Below are 21,212 nucleotides of genomic sequence, written 5' to 3' on the forward strand. Positions count from 1 at the left end.
TTTGCAGCTGTGCCCTGGGATGGCAGGGGCGGGCGACAGCTGGTCTGTCACAAGTCACCCTGTGTATGACTTTGCCCTATAAGGAGAAGAGCAACCTCTGACAGGCATCTCACCCTGTTCCTGGCTTCTCAGATAGGGAACTGCTGCAGGGCAGCCTGCCATCCCATCACCTGACTTCTTGGTCTCCCTCTTAGGCTGTCTCCTTTTTAGACAGTGTCCCCTTGCCCAACATTTTAATTAAGTGCTTTACATGAAAGATGACAATGAACAGATAATCACACAGATTTTTACAAGGAACTGTTTAAATTTTTGATACTTACTTGTAGGGGCCTAGTTTCAGTTCACAGCTTCTATATTGAAGCAGAGTGGTAGTTATTTACCATAACTGATAAAGCCTCGGTGTCAGAGCAGCTGCAGAGAGGCTGCAGTACTGGGAGCTTGTAGCTAGGTGTAGCTGAAGCCCTGCCTTTCTTATTGATTAAAGTACTTGAAAAAGCAGCCTTTTAATTTGATTTATCGTATACATTTTAACTGAATGAATGTAGTCAGACTGAATAGTGATGGATGCTTATGGAATAGAGCCTTTGCTGAATGCAAGAATTGCATCTTGGCAATTCCACAATGCCTTCATAAAAATTAGAGTAATACTCATAGTGACTCTTTGCTCTACTGGTTCCTCTTGCCCAGACCTTTTAGTCCAGGAGTCTTTTTAACATGGTTTGTTTTACTTGTAAATATTGCAAGCAATGAAGTCCTCTGTTAGAGGACTGTGTGTTTTTCCCCAAGGCTCTGTTACCAAGGGCTGGTGGAGGAGATTTGCTCCACAGGAACCAGTGAAGCAGAGCACTTCTAAATTCCAAAGCTGAACTATCAGTATTTTGGCCTAAGGAAGAAAAGGAGACTACTTGTCTTCCTTGCCTCTCCTTCAGATCTCTCTGGCTCTTACTGTACATAACAGCTTTGCCCTGAATGGTATTCTCATAAGTGTGATTGAAGATAAGACAAAGCTCAGGAGGTACATTTGACTCTCTCTTCTTTTTTTATACGTTTAGCTTTCAAAAGACAGTGGTCTTGATTTATTAATTGTGAAGAGTAACAGGACTTAAAATTATTATTCACCTGTGATTTTTCCAGATAAGCTTCATCACCAAAATCTGTATCAGTGGTCTCTGGGTTCATCTGACATAGGTAATTGCTTGGCCAGTGAAGTCCAAGTTAAAAATCAAGGCCTGACTGATGGCTTACCTGGTATAATCATAGTGTTGTGATCCCTTTTGGAGTGCAGGCAGTGCTTTATGCCAAAACTGCATTGCTTATTCTAAGTCCGATGCAGTTTCTTCAGCTTCCCCCAAGTCATCCCACCAGAATCAGTGGGCCTAAAAGCACTCAGAACAGATTATTTCTTTCAAGAGGACTATATATTGCTTGGTCAGGGTACACCGTAGTGGTGTAAATCAGTCTCAGGTGTTATAAGCCCATCTGGAGAGTCTGGAGTGGTGTTGCTGGAGCAGCTGCTTGATCAAGTTAAAGCGTTGCATGAGCACAGCACTGCAGGTGCAGACATGAACCGCCCTCTGCAACTCCAACACCTCGTGTAATGATGACAATTTCAGGTTGGATTAAATCAGGATTCACAATCACTGTGATGACTAAGAGTCTATCCAAAGTTCTTATTAGCTTAGTTCAAATATAACATCACATATTTGAGTATAATCTTAAATTGGTGTTTGGGGTCAGGAATGGATTAGAGCATGTTTTGATTCGTACTTTCCTCCAACATGAGCTTATTGGGTTTTATTACTGTTAAAATCTTTCTGATAATGAATTACTGGGACTTTCTGATTACTTTTTTCCTCAGCCAAAAGAGAAATAACTTGAACATGTCTTCTTTCTTAGTTTTGTGGTTTTTTGAATCACCCTGCTAGCAAGTGGCCTTTAACTACTGAGAAGGAAAGGAAGGGTGATGGAAATCTGATTTACTAACATTTTCCTAATTTTCCTCTTCCCCCACAAAAAGGAACAGCTCCAAAGTACCTTTTTTCAGTGGCTTTTGTCAGCCTCTTTCATTGTGAGGAAATTGCACGTTGCTTTTTAAGGAAGCTTAGGTACACTCATGTTGTACCTTGACACTTTTGTTTTTCTGGTTGTTCTGCTATAGTTGTATATAGTATTTAATATTCAAATCAATTCACATTGCAGTAAAGCATCCATTGTTATCAGGGGGATTTTGTACTTTCCTTTAGAAAGGCAAGTTGCCAGCTTATACCTGCTTGTGCCAGCAGTTACTGGATTCCTGATTCCTCAGTGTTTGTTGTCTGAGATGGATGATGATGCTGAAATGCTGCATGTCTTTCTTCTTCCACTTTTTTGATGAAGGTTACCTGGAAGATTGATGGCCTGTGGGTTTCCTTGACACTTTACAGTCTAGGAAGTAACAGGATGACCAAACAGGATTTAGAAATTGATAGACCTCTCAAGGACCTAGCTCGTCGAACATGAGGTGGTGACATAAAAGGAAAAAGACAGAGCAAACCAGTCTTATAAGAATTGTACCTTCTTTTTGCTGTTGGTTGGCACATAGGAGATTGCTGGTGGCCTCACTGACCTGTGTGCCTTCCAACACCTTTTTTGTTTTGTGACTGGAGAAAAAGTGAGAAAGAATAGGACTAAAGACTGGTTTTATTGTTTTCCATTTTCTTGTTGGTGAAACAGTCCACGGTCTTACAAATGGTGACTACCCTTCCTGCCTGCTCTGCCAACTGATCTCCTAGTGAAAAAATATGATGGCACAGAAGCTAACACTGAAAAGCCTGGAGATGCAACCAGACAGCAGGAATCTGCTGTGCCAGGGAAGCACAAGCATGCAACAAAACAGTGGCTCTGGGTGACTTACCCACTGGCTACCTTGCAAGACAGGGAACATAGGTAAGATACCAAATGATGAGAGGAAAAAATTAAAGGAAAAAAAAAAGGAAAACTGAGAAGAGGTAACATTTACTAGTCATTAGAATAATGATATGACAGTCTTTGGATTTTATTTACTTTTTCTGTGTGGATTGTCTTAGTCACAACCTCTGAAATGCCTCAGAGATCTCAAAGAAGTCTTCTGAATTTAATGAAAGTCACAATTACATTTTTCCATGGTCATGTGAAGTACAGTTCCTTTGTATAGGGAAGATTCCTTTGTACTGGTTAACACTTAGGCCCTCTGGACCTATAATTTACCTAATTTAGTCCTCTTTTGCTCAAAACAGCAAGATTTTTAGGACATCTTTATTCAAGCTGACTGAACAGGTCCTATGAATTTGATGGAAATCCTTTGCAGAAAGTGAAGACACATAAAGCACATAAAGACACTGAGAATTTTTGCAAGGTGGACCTCCCTTTCACTCTGAGCATGTACCTCTGGTCCTCATGTATAAAGCAAGCATGCCACAATTAAAGTAGAGAAGAGTCTGAGTGCATCTTATTCCCATCTGCATGACCTTGGGCAAGTCATTATTTATTGTGCATTAACATGTAGCACTTTATGTCTCAGTTTACCCTTTCAAATAATGAGTACAATGAGCTTTCTGCAGTTCCTCGCTGCTTCATGGTAGAGTTACTTAACGGAATTTATTAGATCCTTGCATGCAAGCTGCGACACAACTGGAAAACGCTGCCACAGAGTTAAATAGTAACTAGCGATGTGTCTTGCAATGCTATAGGAACTCGTACACTATTACAGATTGTCTGATGATGAGTATCCAAGTGAACTAGAATTGTTCTCTGTGATTCCAAGTGGGGTGCTAAATAGTTGATTCCCTTCCCCTCCCCTCATAGTTCAGCAATTCCCCATACTCCAAATAGTTTGGGAGTCTCACGTAAGATAACTGCTCTGAGGCTATTGAGAGGCACTGAGATCTGACCCATCCTCTCCTACAGAGTGCCATTAGAGGAGAAACTCTCTGTAAATTCTTAGTAATAGAGTTCTGGAGACACATCTGAAGATACCTAAGACTAAATATTATGCACATATCTGTCCATATACTCCTATTCATGTCCAGGATCTAAATTAGAGACCAAATTGCCTTTCACAATAAATATTATTTGCATAGGCTTTTTATCTACACAAAATGAAGATTTACTATATTCTAACAAGTTGGTGACATTGGTGCCACCTCTTGTATTTGTCTGTCAGCTTAGTAAAATATGAAAGTCAATCTCACCTGATCTTTTCTTTATTCATCCTTTCATCTCTTGGGGTTTATTTTCTTCTTTATTCATTTGGCCTCACAAGCGTTGTTATGTTTAATAAGGTGCTTCTACCCAGATAGCTAGAAAATCCTTTTAGAAAAATCCAATTAACACTGTTTCACAGTTTTGATCTACCAGTGCCAGTACACCTTTTGCATCCTTTTGCATTTTCCATGTAGTCACTTTCTTTCCACGCATGCCTTAAAATAGGTCATTGGTGTTTACATCAGCAGCACTTTTAGGCATCACACAGTAGCACTGCCACTTCTGCTGATCACTGCAGCATTCCTTCTGAACTAACCGTTCATTATCCACCCTATCATTATCCTATAAAATAAGATCCTCATTAGGACTTTTTTCACCATCACTGTCTCTGTTATTTCCCCCCATCTTTCTCCAGATCTTTACCTTTCACCACAAATGTTCCCCTAATTTCCAAGTGTGTTTTAAGTGTTATATCAATCTGTGTTGTTCCAGTTGTGTCAGCCCCTATTCTGCCCTCCAGTAGTCCTAGACAGGTTAGTTGTAACCTCAGTGTTGTCCAGCCCCCTGCCCCCCTCAGCTTACTTATGATTTTCAGCAGAATTTGGGATCTCGTTCTTTCCAGAGAAAGATGCTTGGCTCCAATTATGAGATACATTCCCACCCATGTACAGCCCATACAAATGAGAGATTCAAGCCTTCAATTTCTAATTTTCTTTATTCTCTGTGTTGCTCACCAGCAGGTGCTGCTAGGGAAATCAATGGCAGCTCCACACACGGAGCAGCTGCAGGACTGAGCCTTTAATGAGTCTTTTCCATTTCTAATTTTTACAAGCCAGTTCTAACAGCAATCTAAAATAAATGATACATAGTGATAATGAAACTGATGCAATTGAACATTACTAGCAAATGGAAGGATTTAGAAAAAGGAGGAAAGGACAAAAAAAAGTCTACCTTGTACAAAGCAAGTCAATTTACATTATCATACAGGAATCAATAATTTCCTCTCTATAACTCACCCTTGACCAATGTACCACTGGCATTTAAAAGACTTCAAAATTATGCTAGATATGTGATGTTACAGCATGATCACATCTGAATTGGGCCCAGAGATTTCCCCTGGCAGATTCAGAAAATGTTCAGGATGACAGTTGACTTGGCCCAACTATGTTCCCACTGTGTGTTGATAAAAGATAATTTCTAGCCAGAGGAGCATCATTTTAAAACAGAATTACATTACAAAAATAGACTGTTTCAGGATTCAGTACCTTTTTGAGGTTTCATGCTAGATTTACGTTTGCTTATAATGGTGTAAAGCATCAGTAACTTCACTGCAGTACCAGAATAACTGGAAACAGCTAACACTGCTTTTTCCCTTCCCAATAAATTACCTTTATATATTGGGTAAGAGTTACTTTCAAACAGCAGATATACATTCAGGTGTGACTGCATGCCTCACCTGAGGGTTTTCTTTACCTTTTGTATGATTTTTCAAGTGAAGCTATTCTCAAATTTGCCAAATTCTCCAAATAGCACATAGTATAATGTATTTATGTAGAGTCTGTCTCTTGGGCAAGCTGAAGCAGTGGAAATTGCCTGAAGAAAATTGAAACCCTGATAATTGATTTTGCTAGCTCTTAAAGTTTCAAAAGGCTTGAATCTTTCCAAGAATAAATCAAAAACTGTTCAGTAGCAGAGCATGGGGATTCTCTTCAGATTCTTACAGTGGTTTCCATGCTAAAATTCAGAAATTATATTCTTAGTGATGTAGATTAAGAATTAAATTATTTGCTTAAAATAGTTAAGTCTGTTGTCTATTGGGGTTTTCTGTGTCAGCTAATTTGGCTGCGTTATTAACTGCCATTGGTAGCCAGGATCTTTGAGCTGTAGAAGAAAAAGACCTGGCAAACATTAGGTATATGACAAACCCTTCAGGCCATAAAATCTTATTAGAAGGCAAATCACAACCTTCCAACCCTTTTGAGATTGATTTGGAGCTAGGAAATCTGTAGAAAATTGATGCAGTGTGGAACACCTGCTTTGTATACAGAAATAAATGCAAATATATTACTCCCCTCCCCCTCCATGTTTTTTTTAAATTGACACCAGACTAAACAAGAGAGAAATGATTCACAAGAAGTCACCATGCAAAATGTCTTATTGGTCCAGGTGTTTATGACATTTCTATGGATATAAAAATTAAGCCCAGTGGAGAGTGGTCTTGACAAACTTTTCATTGGGACAGCATAGGCCTCTCACAACATTGGTTCAGTTGTAGCTGCCAATGCATATCTAATTTAAACCTACCATCTCTCAGTTTGAAGTCTTTACCTCTTGTCCTATCACTATCTGCCCCTGTAAAAAGTCACTCTCCCTCATTTTTATAAGCCCCCTCTAGGTACTTGAAGATGCTATAAGGTCTCCCCAGAACCTTCCTTTCTCTGGGCTGAACAACCTAAACTCCCTCAGCATTGCTCCGGTTGCCTGGTCATCTCTGTGGCCCTGCTCTGGACTTGCTCCAACAGGTCCACATCTTTCTTGTGCTGAGGACCCCACAGCTGGATGCAGTACTCCAGGTGGAGTCTCATGAGAGCAGAGTGAAGAATCACTTTCCTCAGCCTGCTGGCCACACTTCTTCTGATGCAGCCCAGGATGTGGTTGGCCTTCCAATTATATTTCTAATATAATTGACTGAAATAACAGTGTTACAGGAAATGGTTCTGCTCAGGTGCAATATAATATGAAAAACCTGTATCTTTCATAAAATAAATCACAAACTGTTCAGCAGAAAAGCTGTGAAAGTTCCTGGAAAAGAATTTAAAAATTATGCTCTCACTGATACAGATCTGGCACTGAAGTTGCAGACCATGTCAGTCCACTAAAATCCCTGTGTATGACAATACTGGGAATGCTTGTCCCCAGATTTTCTTCTGCTTCTGGCAGGCAGGGTCTCATGGAGCAGAGCAGCTACAATTTGTGTGGAAGAAGAATTAAGGTTTGCCATAGCTTGTGGTGAAAAAGAAACCCTAAAAACTTGAATTTCAAGTGGTTTTAACCAACACAGTAGTGCCTTCAGACAGAGTCTGCATTTTTTAAAACCCTTGAGCATTTGAGAGAGAGACTCTAAACATGAACCATTGGTCTTTCACCTATACCTTCCCATGGGACACAAAAAAAAATAAACAAAACTCCCAAAAGCAACAATAGCACTGGAGGAGAGCAGGGAACATCAGCAGGTGTGACCTGAATCTTGCAATTGTGGAAAATGGCCTAGACAAAGAAAGGAGAAAGTATCTCAGAGAAAGATAGGAAGAAAATGCAAAAGCTTCAATAGCCTTAACTTAATGATGAACTTGTCCTTCCATTTGGTGAGGCTGAACACATTGAATATTATACAGAGCAAATGATATAAGTGGAAAATTTTTTCTTCCCCAGGAAGCCTATATCTTCAGTAGATTTATGCTGCTGCTGAATATGTTTAATCCAGAAACAGACAGTTTCTGTGTAACATGCCCAATGACCTCTGTGTAAATACCACTAAGCAACAAAGAGAGTGTAGAGCTATTGATATGCAATCCAGTTCACAGATGAACACACCTGTAAGATAAATTCAGCCTTGTTACTCCAAATTCTCAAGGAATCATCTAGCTTTAATGTAGAGAAGGTGCATTTCTCTTCTTTCTCACATAGTAGAGAAAGATTTCTTTCTCTTCCCCTAAATAGGGCCATGAAATGCTGAAAGCGTTGCAAAAGCAGAGATCTCAGAAACAGTGCAGGTTTCACAAGAGAGCATTTTCAGTCAACTCTCTCCTCAGTTTGCCAGATGCAACCGTCCCAGTGTGCAGAGCCCGAGTGCCAGTCAGTGGGTTGTCCTCAGCATGTAAATTGCCTGCATAGTTGTTTCAACACACTCCTCTAAATTTCTCTGAGTTTCCCTTTCCATTCCTAAGGTGGTTATTTCAATTTACAGGCCAAAATCCATCAGAGCCCTTTTCGTCTTCTGAAGCTGCACCCACAAACTCAGAAACACAGAATTTATCTGCCTCTTTCTATTTCCTGACTGTACCAGAGACTGTTCTATGTACTTGCTTATTTAGGAACAACTCAGAATATGTAACTTTGTACTACATACTAATTTTTATAATGATGACCTCAACTAATTTCCTGTTATCTGATGTCTCAGGGATGTGACCAAGTTCCCAGTGCCCCATGAATCCCAGCATGTCATTTAAGCTGTGATAAGGGTTTGTGTGCATGCTGTCAGGCTGTTCAAAAAATGAGCTGACATGTAATAGCTATAACCCCAGTGAAAGAGAGCAAAGCTGAATGTGTCTTGCCTTGTGTTTGCCAAAGAGTTCGGATATGCTGCAGTAATTTCTGCTTCTCAGCTGTTACTTAGCTGCTTGGTAGCTCAGTTGTGCATTTTGAAATTGACCACTACTGAGCCATCACCAGTGTCTGAAGAAGACCGGAAGAACTGATCTTTCCTTAAGCCACAATGTCCACATATGCCCAGACTGTAGGAGCTGCCTTTTCCAAGCAGAGAAATAAGACTAAGGAGAAACCACTCCAAGTGTGAAGTTTTTGTCCCATGGACTCTGCCTCCACAAATATAGCAAGACCTTAAGTACTCTCCAATGAAAGTCTGAGATGCTGGTAACATATAGGCTATTTCTGAGCTGGTGCTTCTTGATACTAAGCTGCCCAGTACTGGTTTCTCTTGTAAATCAGGCACAAAGCATTTCTAGTTCCTCTAGTGCCATGGTTCTGTTTGCAGGCTTACTCCAAATCATTGTAGTACGCGTGTGCTTTTCCACATATTGTTGCTCTGAGCCTTATTTTTTTTTTCACTGCAGACCAAGTCCACTTTCTCTTCCATAGCCCTGGCTGCTGCTTCCAGCACCAGCCTATCCTTTCTCTGTTGTTTTCATATCTGTGTATTAAACTGACCTACATCTCCTTCTAGGGAGTGGGCGGCAGATGGCCCTTAGGCAATCCAGCATCTCAAGATGCTCCCTGAGTGGCTTATGGGTCACATAATTGGGAAATACTGATTGCTGCATAACCAGAGTGCAGCTGAGCTCCCTGGGGAGCACCCTGCTTGTTTGTGTCAACAACTTTGGGCCAACCTGAGCTGGAAGGGTAACATGGAGAAAGTAGGTCTGGCAGGTTACCTTGACAGCAATAAGAGCACTTATTTGGGAGCTGCTGGGATCACGGAGGCAGCTACACCAGCCACCTCCATTATCATTGCTGCCTCAATGGGAGAACCTGGTCTAATTCACTGGAGGAGCATCGTAATGGTTGGTGCTGGAGCACTTGTTCCGTGATGAGAGGTTGGGGGAAGTGGGGTGTCGAGCATGTAGAAAAGCCAGCTTTGGAGGAGATTATCAAAAGACAGAGACAGGCTCTTCATAGGAGTGTAAAGTGGGAGGGCAAGAGGCAACAGGCACAATCTGGAACAAGGGAAGTTAAGGCTAGGCATAAAGAGAAACTTTTTCACCACAGGCTTCCCAGAGAGGTCATGCAGTCTTTGTCCTTGGAGGTTTTTAAGACTAATATAAAACCCTGAGAGACTGGTCTGAGATCACAGATCAGCTTGCTTTGAACAAGAGGTTGAACTAAAGGTGTCCTGTGGTCCCTTCCAGCCAATGAGTCTGTGATAGAGAATCAACCTGTTTTTAACAAATCCTACCCAAATCCCAGGTTGCAAAGGGCAGTCACAGCTGGGAGTTCACATTATGGAAAGCCATCCCAGTTTTTGCGATAGAGACAGAAAAATTCAACCAATTTTGACCAATCCATAGTCAATACAGACAAATTTCACACCACACAAGTCAAGCAGTTGAGGGATTAAGACTTAAATTTGAAGGGTAGCAGCTGTTTAAGTATCCTTCCTTTATTTTCTCTTTCAGAGTGCTCGAGTCTCTAACCTCTTGTGCTATCTCTGTCAGAGCAGGGAATAGCCAACATAGCTAGCTTATGCTGCCAGCCAGCAGGCAGCTTCCCTGTGCACCTATCAGAGACCGTCCCCTACAAAGTGTGCATTCAGTCCCTGCAGTGCTTGCTCCTGCTGTGTCACTCTGTCCTTCCCTCCTCGTTTGGTCTTCCCATCCCTCTTCCCTCGGTGGCAAGATTACAGAGGCAGTGTCCTGTTGCTGGTGTGCCCTTGTCTGAGCTTTCTGCTTGACTTTTTTTTTCTCTGCTCACCTCTTCTCTTTGCTCTGGTAAGTCAGATGAACAGCTTCCTTACTGTCACTGCTTGATGGCATGGCATAAGGGCTTTAATGTACTACCCTTTCAGACTGTCAGCCCACATTTTCTAGGAATAGCCTTAAAAGCCTGGGCACCGTGTGACACCTGAGGAAAATGGGCAAGTATCTAGGGCTGTTGGTGAAAGTAAGAAATGCTTCTTTTAAGAGTGATCAAAAAATTTTAAGATTACTTTGGTAGAGCTTGTGGTAGAGCTTGTCTTGAAGGGAGACAAGGGGCCATGGCTGGTTTGTAACAGCAGTAAGTGATCAAGGCTCAGGTGCTGAGACTTCAGAAAGTCTCCGAGTCTGCTTCTGAGCCTGTATGGAAACCTACCATGAAACCTCCAAACTTTTCTTCAGTTTTATACTAGAAAATTGTGCATAAATCATAAAGCTATTCAAGTGTAGTACATAGTTGATATAGCTGGCTTTATGAAGTAACACATAGAGTGGTGTCTAGGCTATAAGAAATTACTTGTATTTTTCTAGAGAGTAATTGGAGCTACAGCAGTGTGGACTATTCTAGAGTTTAACGTTTGCTGCTTTGACATGTTACTGTAGTTTAATCTGGTGATATGTCAAGGTTAAAATTCAGATTTTATCATCATATGTTCACTGCAAACATACAAATGTATGCAAAGCTTTGTTTTAGAGAATTGTGTGAATATGTGAATTTTGAGCATAAAGTGCTAAATACCCATGCCATTACCCGTTTTAGAAATGCTTAAAATAGCTCCTGGCTGTGGAGCAGGTGCCATGTGTCCTTCTGCTGGATACATGGGGAGGCAAAAGCTAAATATAGAACAGTTTGTAAGCCCTCCAGAAGTTCAAGCTGCAAGAAGGAAAGGGGGAAACAAATCCCATGAAAAGGAAGGGGAAGCACACTGTCTGACAAAGATAAACAAAAATCTGTGACAGTCTTTAAGACAACCTGCAAGAGAAGCTAGGAAGAAAACATTTAATTTTTGCTTTATTCATGACTGGAGTGTGCCTGGGCAGCAGTGTTTGCTCCAGCGGTGCAAGGTGGGCTGCTGCTGCCCAGCATGGGAACAGTTTCCCCAGCAGCAGAGGGATGGCTGTTGCAGCTCTGCTAAATCAGTCATTGACTCCTGCCTATTGACCTTTTACTTTGGAAATATCATCTGTTTTCAAAGCACAGTGAAGGCAAGTTGTGCTCCAAATATGAAATATTAAGGGATATGATCAGAGACAAACAAACTCAGCATGTAACCAGACTGATCTGAGCAGCACACCTTTTGCTGTTGCCTCTGAGTGCAGCTGTGGCTGTGCTCTGTGCTCAGCTATTTTGAGAGCTCTGTTGCTCTCCTGGGTTTTCCCAAGTTCTTAACAGAGGAAGGAGGAGAATGCAGAAGAGTCTTTCTCAAAGAGGGGAGGCAGCAACAACCTCTGGCTCTTGAGGGTGTTTCCCATTGAAGAAGAAGAGGACCACAGTGACTATCTGTAGGCAGCAACCACAAATGTTCGGGATCAAGTTTCCACCCAAAGCACCAGGGCCAAGAAAGGCGCTGATCTCAGAGCTGTGAAACAGGTCCAGCATTTGGGAACCCAGGAGGAAAAGACTAAACAAGATGCAGTCATCAGACTCAGTTAGATAACCGGTCAGTCCTCCCTTTTGCCATAAAACAGGATAAGGCTGTGTTGGAAATTCAGGTGCCTGGAGGCAATAGTAATGGTAGTAGGAGTTGCAAGACTCAAGAGGTGGGTAGTCTAAAATTAAACAACTCTGAGAAACCAAAGAATTCCTCTTCTGGACTCAATCACCTAATTTTTAGGCATTACTGTGTCTAAGACAGATTATAATGTAAACACTTTGGGTCTTGGTGAAATTGGCACTGAAAGCCTTTTATGGCCTGACAAGGAAGAACTCCTTATCTGCATCAAGCTTAAACAGGCTGGAGCATGAGGAGAACCAGGGCCAAATGCAGTAAAATCTCCCAGCGTCAAAGGCTGTAAGCAGGCAACCCTCAGCAGATGAGAGCTGCCCTGTCTCCCTCAAAATAAACTCCATGACCGTGTGGAAGCTGTTGTGCTAAATAAGTTACAGAAGTCTTCACAGGCATTGTGTTTGTGCTGGAAAGAAGTTATCAGACCTCTGGTTTAGCCTGAAGAAGAACAAAAGTAAAACATTTGGATATTTATTTGTGTGAGTAATGGTATGGCCCAGCTGGTATGATCCAGCAGGTGGGCATCCTTGGGTTAAAGGTTCATTGCTGGGTGTTTATGGGGTTCCTGACTGTTCACTGTTCTGGCCTGGTGAATGGGATCTCACAGATGCAAATTGCTATGGTTTCAGAGACTGATTATAACTAATCCCCTTCTAGCTAGGAATGTATGTTAGGAAAGATTTCCTGCAAGGCCAGCTTGTAAACATCTTGTGTCCTTGATTCTAAAAATCCACCTTCTCTTTCATTCACCCACTTTTTTCCCTTATTACTGAGCAACGCCATGTATAGATCGATTGCCACTGTTGATTTAAAGCCTGCTGTATTTGCAGGCATACTTTGTGTTTAATGTAAGAGGAAACCTTTAGCCAGACAGTGCTGCTCCATGAGAGATGGAGTTGGGAGTTGGGAGGCACCTAAGGGAGAGACTCGGGGTGTGGTGAGAACATCAGTTTGTGCCTTCTTACAAAGAGAGGGAATAGTCAGAAGAGAAGTTCATGTTTGGAAATGGAACATTTTGCAATCCTGTTCTCTTTCTGTGATGAACATATTAAAAAAGCAACCAGTTAAAATTGGGGATACACTTTGTGAGAGTTTTGTTCTGCCTAAACAAGAGCTCGTGATCTTGGGTTTTCTAGCTGATTGATTCCAACTGCCAATTAGCTCAAATTAATGACTACAATTGTAAACACTAGCCTGCACATGTCAGAAGTAAACACATACTTCTAGCTTAGCGTTTACAATACTCTAAGTGACTGTGAATTATTTGGCAGTCAATTAACCCTAGTTAAAAAAAAGACCATAAACTGTAGGCTAATATTCATGCTATCTGGAATTATTTACCTGAATTGTACAGATAGGCTCTTCTGTTTCAAAGTAAATTAAACCCAATATGACATCAAATCAGACAGATATAATTTTACAATCATTTTGCAGTGATATAATGACAATGGAAAGATTGGGATGCAACTGTCTGAAGGGTCTATGAGACCAGATCCAGATAGCTGCCCAAGCCATTTCTGCTGGCAAGTTGTACCTGTGGGAGGACTGCAGGGGCATGGATTTATAGCTAAGAGTTTTCAAGCACATCCTGAGCCCCACTCAAAGCTTTCAATTATTTGCTTGAGAGATGATAACTTATTTGACTATCTTATCTGCAAGCCTAGTCATATAGCTAGAAAATCAAATCTTGAAAAACGTTGCCGTAGCGATGGCCATCACTGCACTTGCAAACATCACTTTGACTGGAGAGAGTTTAATAACAAAGACCAAGTCATTTATTACAGTAAATGACATCTTTCTTATCATATACTACCTTTGGCCATGCTAGTTTACAATTTTGAAAGCTGAAGAAATGTAGACATTATAGAAGATATATGTTACAGCCTGCATGAACAGGGAACAAAATGCTTCCCAGTTAGCTCCATGTTTTCAAAGCAAGTTGTCTTTTAAAAAATAAGAAAGGAACTGCCTCCTTAGATGCTGGAACAGAATCAACCAAGCAAGATTCTTCCTCTCTTCCTTCCTCACTAGCACCATTGTAAATCATATCATTAAAGAGAGGAACAAAAGTCAGCCTGAAGAAGAATGAGAAAGGACTCATGGTTGAAAAGAGTACAGTCTGCAGTCAAGCAGAAGTAGGGGCTAGTTACAGAGCAAGGCCCATCTGTGCACCCCACACCTCTGCACTACATCATGAGGGCAACACAGTGGTGCCAGCAGCTCTGCTGGCACACTGAGAGGGAAAGAGCCTTCTCTCAGCTGGGTTTTCTAGCTACATGCAGCTTCTGCTGGCCCACACCTTGCAGAATCTGAGAGCAGGTGCCTGGGATGCTCTTGCTGACACCCTCATTGCCAGGTACTGGGTAAACTGGAGCAGGCTCTGAAGAAACACAGGTACGTTTGGGACTCTGTATTTTCCTGGCTGAGTACAGCTGCTCAGAGACATGAGAAATCAGAAGCTTCCCATTGCAAACCAGGAATAAATTAGCTGAAATGCACCCTGGAAAACACTATGGACTATCAAACCAAGTTATGTCTGGTTGGTTTTATTTCACTGTGATTTATTCTGTATTTTGTACTTTGTCAAAAAAACTGTCAGCAGCATGCAGCAAGTACAAGAGAAAGATGGTTTAGAGCTGTTTATCTTATTCTTTGCTGTTATTGTGACAGCACCAAACCAGGTCTCTTGTACATCAAGCACCATGCTGGGCTTTCCAAGGGCACAGCACAATTTTCAGTGCACCAGTTTCATTTAAAATATTTTTCATGATTATTGACTTAACATGTGCCAACAGGGGAAAAATAGGAAATGAAACTAATGCAGCTCTGAAGTGAAGCTGCCCATATGGGTAGCCAGCACTGCAGGTAAACAGATCAAGAAAAGTAAACATGTGGCAAATGGTGCGTTCAGGGAGGAAAATGGTATAAGTGACTCAAGTGTCATTTCATCTGTCGTTGCTGGCAATGGGAATAGGAGGTTTTCCATTTTCTAGTGATAGATTTGGGTAGGTTTTTCTCTTGGAAAGTATAAAATTTGCTTTTCTTCTTGGTTATTTATTTAAGTATGATATATTTATCAAGCCAGAGCTAATGGATGAGCTGCCATTCCAAATTTCACACAAAATCACTCACGTGCTGGCCAAGCTTTGAGAATAGTTCAATGACTAATTCTGTGAGCTTTTAAGTTAACCCTCCATTTGTTTGCTGTCAGGTACTGCACTAAGCATGGAGAATGACCAGTCTCCCACATCGCCCGAGCAGGACACCCAGGGGCAGAGTGGGGCCAAACCTGCCCCTGGCTTGGTGTCCCCTACTCCAGCCCCCACAGAGCAGCCAAGCGCCTGGCCCGAAGCAGCCGTGTGTGACATCTCAGAGGAGTTGAGCCGGCAGCTGGAGGACATCATTAAAACCTACGGGTCTGCCACAAGCCTGATGGAGAAGGAAAACACTTCTACAGGAACTGACAAGCCTGAGAAGGGAGAGCAAGGCAGCTTGGAGGATGGAGAGTATGAAGATGGAAATGAGGAGAGTGAGAAAGAGAAGCTGGCTCCTGGGGATGCTTCCAAAGCAAAGGAGCCCAGCGGCAACAAAGAGCAAAAGCTGGAGAGGAAAATCCTGAAAGGACTAGGCAAGTATTTACATACTCATACAGCCCTTCTGCAAACACAAGTGAGAACTCCCTGGTTCTTGCTCTTTTCCATTTTAAATCTCTGCCATGGATAATAGGAACCTATAGTTACCGCTGAAAATTAGTGACCATTACAACTTTTCTCTAACTAATAATTATTTTTGGCATTACCCAACATATAGTCTGCATCAGATATTAGTAATTTTAAAAAGAAAAGAGCCTAGGATAGTATCACTCAAATCTGAAGTGCTACTGGGCCACCCAAAGTTGGTTATCCACAGCTGTCAGTCTGACAACACACTGCACAAAGTCACTTCTCAAACAACAGAAAACTCAACCTCTCATTTTTGCCTCAGTAAATTTTTCTTTTCCTGCTTCCTCAGGTATGACTACTCACTGGTCACAAAGGTGGTAATGGTGCTACTATGTGGCATGGGAATCTGCAGAACAAATTCACTGTCATGCCCAAGTTATTTTTGATTTACTAAATTTTAGGAAACTTCTGGACTCATCATGGACTATATTAAATAAACTAATACATTTATTCTCTCTAAGCACAGTGCTTAGAGAGCACTTCAGCCCTGGCAGGGCTGTTAGCTGAACTAGAAAGAAGTCTCAGCAAGTTTTTGTGTAGCTTGTCCTTTCTGCCAGGCAGCCACTAGAGAGCAATGTAGTTACATTCCAATCTAACAAACGTGTCATTTATTTTCATTCCTGCATTTAACTCTGACCAAACTTCAAGCGTCTGCTTTGCATGAGAACCCAAATCCAACCACAGACTAAGCCTGTAGAGAAATCACCACAGGATGTTCTTACAGGCAAGGGACTAAGCATAGGACAGAGCACAGACTTTTTTCCCCAGATTCCTTGAATGTCCAGAAGAAAGAAAGTTCCTCAGTTTCTATTTCCTTGGCTTTGATGTAGTTACTGGTACCTCAGCAAGCTCACTGAAAACCTTACCAACATGCAGTTCTACAGTTGCACTTGCAACAGTTTTCACACCAGGATTTGATTTTAGCTCTCTTTAACTTATTTATACTGATGCTATAGAGAGAATTTAGTGTGAAATAAAGGATTTTCTCCACTGGCAGTACTCCTGGGCTGCACTAGACTTGAAATGGAAAAAGTCCAGCCTAAAGCAAGAGAGCAGATTTTGTCTCACAGCCTCGGGAAAGAGGAGCATTTGGAAAATCATGTCTAAACCCCTGGCACCACAACCAACCTTATCTCCAGGGATGCCAGGGACACTTTGTGTTTGATGAACAAGTGGTAGTGATGTTCAAGCTCCAGCTCATGCTTGGAACTGAAATGAATACTGAGAGGTATCAGAGGAGTATAGCCTAAATAACTATGCAGTGATTTAGCTATTCACACCCCAGAGAGTTATTAGACTTTCTCTGGTATACATACTCTCTTCACCAAGTCATGGAAGTGATTTACACCAGAATCATGTAGCCCAGACCTGGCTGGCAGTACCTACTACCCTCTGATTGTTGACTTCCACACCATAGTCTCCGTACCTAACTTAATCTTCCTTATGTCAGGTATGAGTTGAGCAGCGAAGGAGCTGAGTACACCAGCTCTGATTCACTGTCACTTGCAAAGACATCTATTCCTGGGCCTTTGGGGTCTAGGCCCTTTCTCTCCCTATTTCAGTCAAATGTGCCATGTGCCACATTTCAGTCAAATGTGACTTAATCATGTTGCAAAAACATTAAATGAAAATCAGATTACACAGGAGAAAAGCATTTCACAGATAACGCTTTTGCTAGAATAGAGCACATTGCTGAGGTCTGAAATGGAGGAAAATTCTAGCATGTTTGTTCTTATTGGGAAAACCCCAGAAGTTCATATCAAAAAATATTCCTTTCCTTCCAAAATGCCTCATTTCTCTCTGAGTTTTTCTGTATCTGTGCTTCAAACAACCAATTTTATAACAGAACATCAACCAAACTATTAGCAAATCTCCTCTTCTTCTTTTTTGCAGGAAAAGAAGCCACCCTACTGATGCAAAGCTTGAACAAACTGAATACTCCAGAAGAGAAGTTGGACCTGTTGTTTAAGAAGTATGCTGAGTTGGTTAGTACAGCACTGGTTCTTTTCTGTGCAATCTGTCCATACAGGAAGGTATAAAAAAACATGTCATGCAGCATGCACAAATCTCATGTAATAGTACTGTCTGTTGTGCTAAATGAACCCCAAAATAATTGTCATGGTCAAATAATTATGGGTAAGAAGGAGAAAAAAAAGTAAAAAGTGAGGAAAACAAGCTGAACTTTGGGTCAAAACATTGATGAGGCAGAATATTTGTACTTAAAAGCAAATCTACCAAACTGACCCACACTGGAGACTAATGTCTAGGCTCCTGTCTTTACCTTCTGCAAGGAGTTTTGCATGTATCTGTAAGTGGGTATTTCTTTAAAGTACGTATGGATCATTTCATTAAAATGAAAATAATGCAGGACTTAGTATAAAGTATTAGGAAGCAGATAACAGACAACTGGGGCTAATCATGAGAGAAAACACAACACAGTGAAATGAAGAGTCAAAGCCCCTGCCAACGTAATGTCACCCCTATAACAATGCCACCTACCTAACTGTTCTTTCCACACTGAAGATGGGTTATTTTCAGATAATTTTTTTTTTCTAAGTAGTCAAAGGACTGTATGAGCATAAGCTGTTGAAATCTTTCAAATGAAAAGGCTGCAGCATTTTAGAGTTTGTGGAGTACTGAAAAATGTGCCAAGCAGACCATTGACTTTGTAATTGGTTTTATGCACAGATGTGACCATGTCTAATCATAATATGAAGTTTAGCTTTCCCTTTTTTCATGTGAAATCCTCTGTTCATGGTTTATCTCATGCTTAAAGGGAATTCATGCTTTCAGATTAACTGAAATAGATCATCTTCCTCTATAAAGTACTCTTCACTACATTCAAACAGCACTGGAGCAATGTATAAAACAGGGACCTTATTGCCAGTAACCCTTGCAGGAGAAAGGTGCTAAAACAAAACTACTGAGCATTTGTTTCTGATATACTGTGCAATGTCACTGAAATAAATCATTCAATAAATACAACTAAAAGCTTGTTGGAGAAAGCCTTACACTGCTCACTCAGCATGGCTGAGGGGCGCAGTGTGATTAATAGCTTGTCAGCAGTTGGCTGTAGCTGTGACTGCTCTCTCTGCTCCCTCTAGTCTATCCCCATCACACACTGCAGATCACATCTTGTTTTGCTGAGTCGTTTTCCAGCCAGATCAGCCCCCTGGTCTGGTGAGCCCTGTGGTGACACAAACACTTGTTGCAGCACAGGTCACAGGAAGGTGTAGCCATGTGGCAGATTGAGCTTCCCCTGCTTTAGGGGGACCTTTGGGGCTGGCTGTGGCTTAAGAGGTTCCTGGTACCTGGGGACCCAGTGCAGCACCAACCCTTCCCCATGGCCATCCAGTGATATGTTATTTATCTGTCAGCACGTGCCCTGGCACAGTCTGTAGTGACTGTGAGTACACAACAGAAGACATCAGGGAAGAGCATGGGCTGATGAAGGAAGAAGCCCTGCCTTTGGGGATGGGGAAGCAAGGCAGCATAGCCATTTGGGCACAAGCTGTGACTGGCTTATTTTCAGAGGTCTTGAGGGTCTCATAAGTGCTGGGTGCAAGAACCATATGCTAATAAATAAATAAATGTGAGTGTTGTCATCGTCTGCAGTGGGGTCAAGATAAAACTTTTTTCCTAAGTTGACTGTTTATTTCTCTAGGTCAGCCTTCCAAAAATCATAATTCCTTCTATTTTCATTTAATTTTAGCTTATATTTCATTAATTATTGTTAAACATTTATCATTGGCAGCCCTTTTGTCATTCCTATTTACCCTTTCTCAGTGCAAAAGTAGTCTTAGATATTTCTGAGAACTTCAAGATACAAGTTTCTAGCACAAGTTATTTTAATGGGAAAAAAAAAGGCAAAAAAATGCTTGGATGACTTCTTTTATTATGATTAAGACCTACTTTATTCTAAACCACCTATCTCATGCACCGTTTGAGTGAATCATGAAATTTGGACAAATCATTATCCACTCAGCACTGGCTGCACATGCAAAATGTGTAGCAAAAAGAACATTTTTTATGTTTCTCAAATGAAAGAGGAAGGGAACAAAATCAAGCTTATAAAGGAAAAAAAAAATAAAATTCAGCCTTAACTACAGAAAGGCTATTTTTTCCCCTACAATACTAGAAAAATTATTTCAGTGTTTGAATAGATTCGAAAGGCCCTATTCTGTTCTGTGGGGGTAAAACACAGTAGTTTGATTGATAATACACAGAGTTCTCTACTGTAAGCATGAATTACAGAACAACCGCAGAAAACAGATCCTCAGGCAGAGAAAATGTAAAATATGATGCTTGTTGACTATCTTGTTTGAGATGCACATCATTCCCCGGTGCTCACAGACTTTCCCAGTCATACTAGGGTTAATAATAAATAGTGGTGGTACCATATCATTAAATAATATAGTCTTAATAGCAACTGTTATTATTAAGGTTTGCATGTTGCAGATTACGTGCTACTGTTTTTCAACTAGAAAACATCTAGACTTCAGAAATATCTCACAATGTATGCACACCTGTGATACAGTGGGGAGGGCTCTTGTGTGTCAGAATGGGAGATGAAATCATTAAGAGCTTCAGAGGGGAAATGTTTCTTTGACTTGACTGTTAATTTACAGTACAGGAAATTTTTTCCAAACAGCCAGTAATAATCATGCATCAAAAGAAATGACCAGACTGTGCAGGGACTGCTACTAGCAATTCTGTTGCTGCCCCTCATTCTTCCCTCCAAATACACTCTCCTCCCCACTAGCCCTCTAGGGAAGGCAGGAGCCATGCATTCACAGGAACAGGAGGTTCCCAAATGAATGTCAGGGACTGTCCATGTTTCCTTCAGTAACTATATGGAGACAAAGAGCCTAAAAGAGTTTTGACTCCCAATAACCCATCCCTATTGATGACAGGACCTCCACAAACACAGCTGACAGATTCTTCCATGTGGTCCTGTGAGTAAGAGTAGGTGCCCGCACGGCATTTTGGGAAGCGCTTCTTGAATTCTCCTTCAGCAACAAGGTTCCCACACAGACAGCATCCCTGGTTTCCAGCACTTGTCTTGCTGTTTTTTCCAGAAGGTTCCTAGGTATTTGGGAAGCCACTTCTTTTTTGGGAAACTGTAAAAAAGAATGAACAACTACTGTGTTATCTCATGATCTGAAGAAATCTCACCACATAAAGCACTATTGACTGTTCTAGTTCCTAATGTCGAAATAAAAATATAAACCTCATGGATGTCCTTCAAAAAAAATCAAACCAAAGAAGGAAGAGCTGAAATGGTGTGACAAGAGTGTTAAAAATTATGTTCACCCACCCACCCAGCACACTTG

At 41.3% G+C, this 21,212-nt stretch overlaps 1 protein-coding gene across 1 annotated transcript in view; it reads left to right on the forward strand.

The window, feature by feature from the left end:
* Positions 1 to 15,382: 15,382 nt before the first annotated feature.
* Positions 15,383 to 21,212, forward strand: part of TXLNB (taxilin beta) — a 28,536-nt gene continuing 22,706 nt past the window's right edge. The window contains 2 exon segments of the mRNA XM_050316858.1: positions 15,383 to 15,785; positions 17,773 to 17,864. Coding sequence (XP_050172815.1) covers positions 15,383 to 15,785; positions 17,773 to 17,864 — 495 coding nt within the window.

Source organism: Myiozetetes cayanensis, unplaced genomic scaffold (assembly GCF_022539395.1).
Source record: "Myiozetetes cayanensis isolate MyiCay16 unplaced genomic scaffold, myiCay2020 scf2-11, whole genome shotgun sequence".
NCBI lineage: Eukaryota > Metazoa > Chordata > Aves > Passeriformes > Tyrannidae > Myiozetetes > Myiozetetes cayanensis.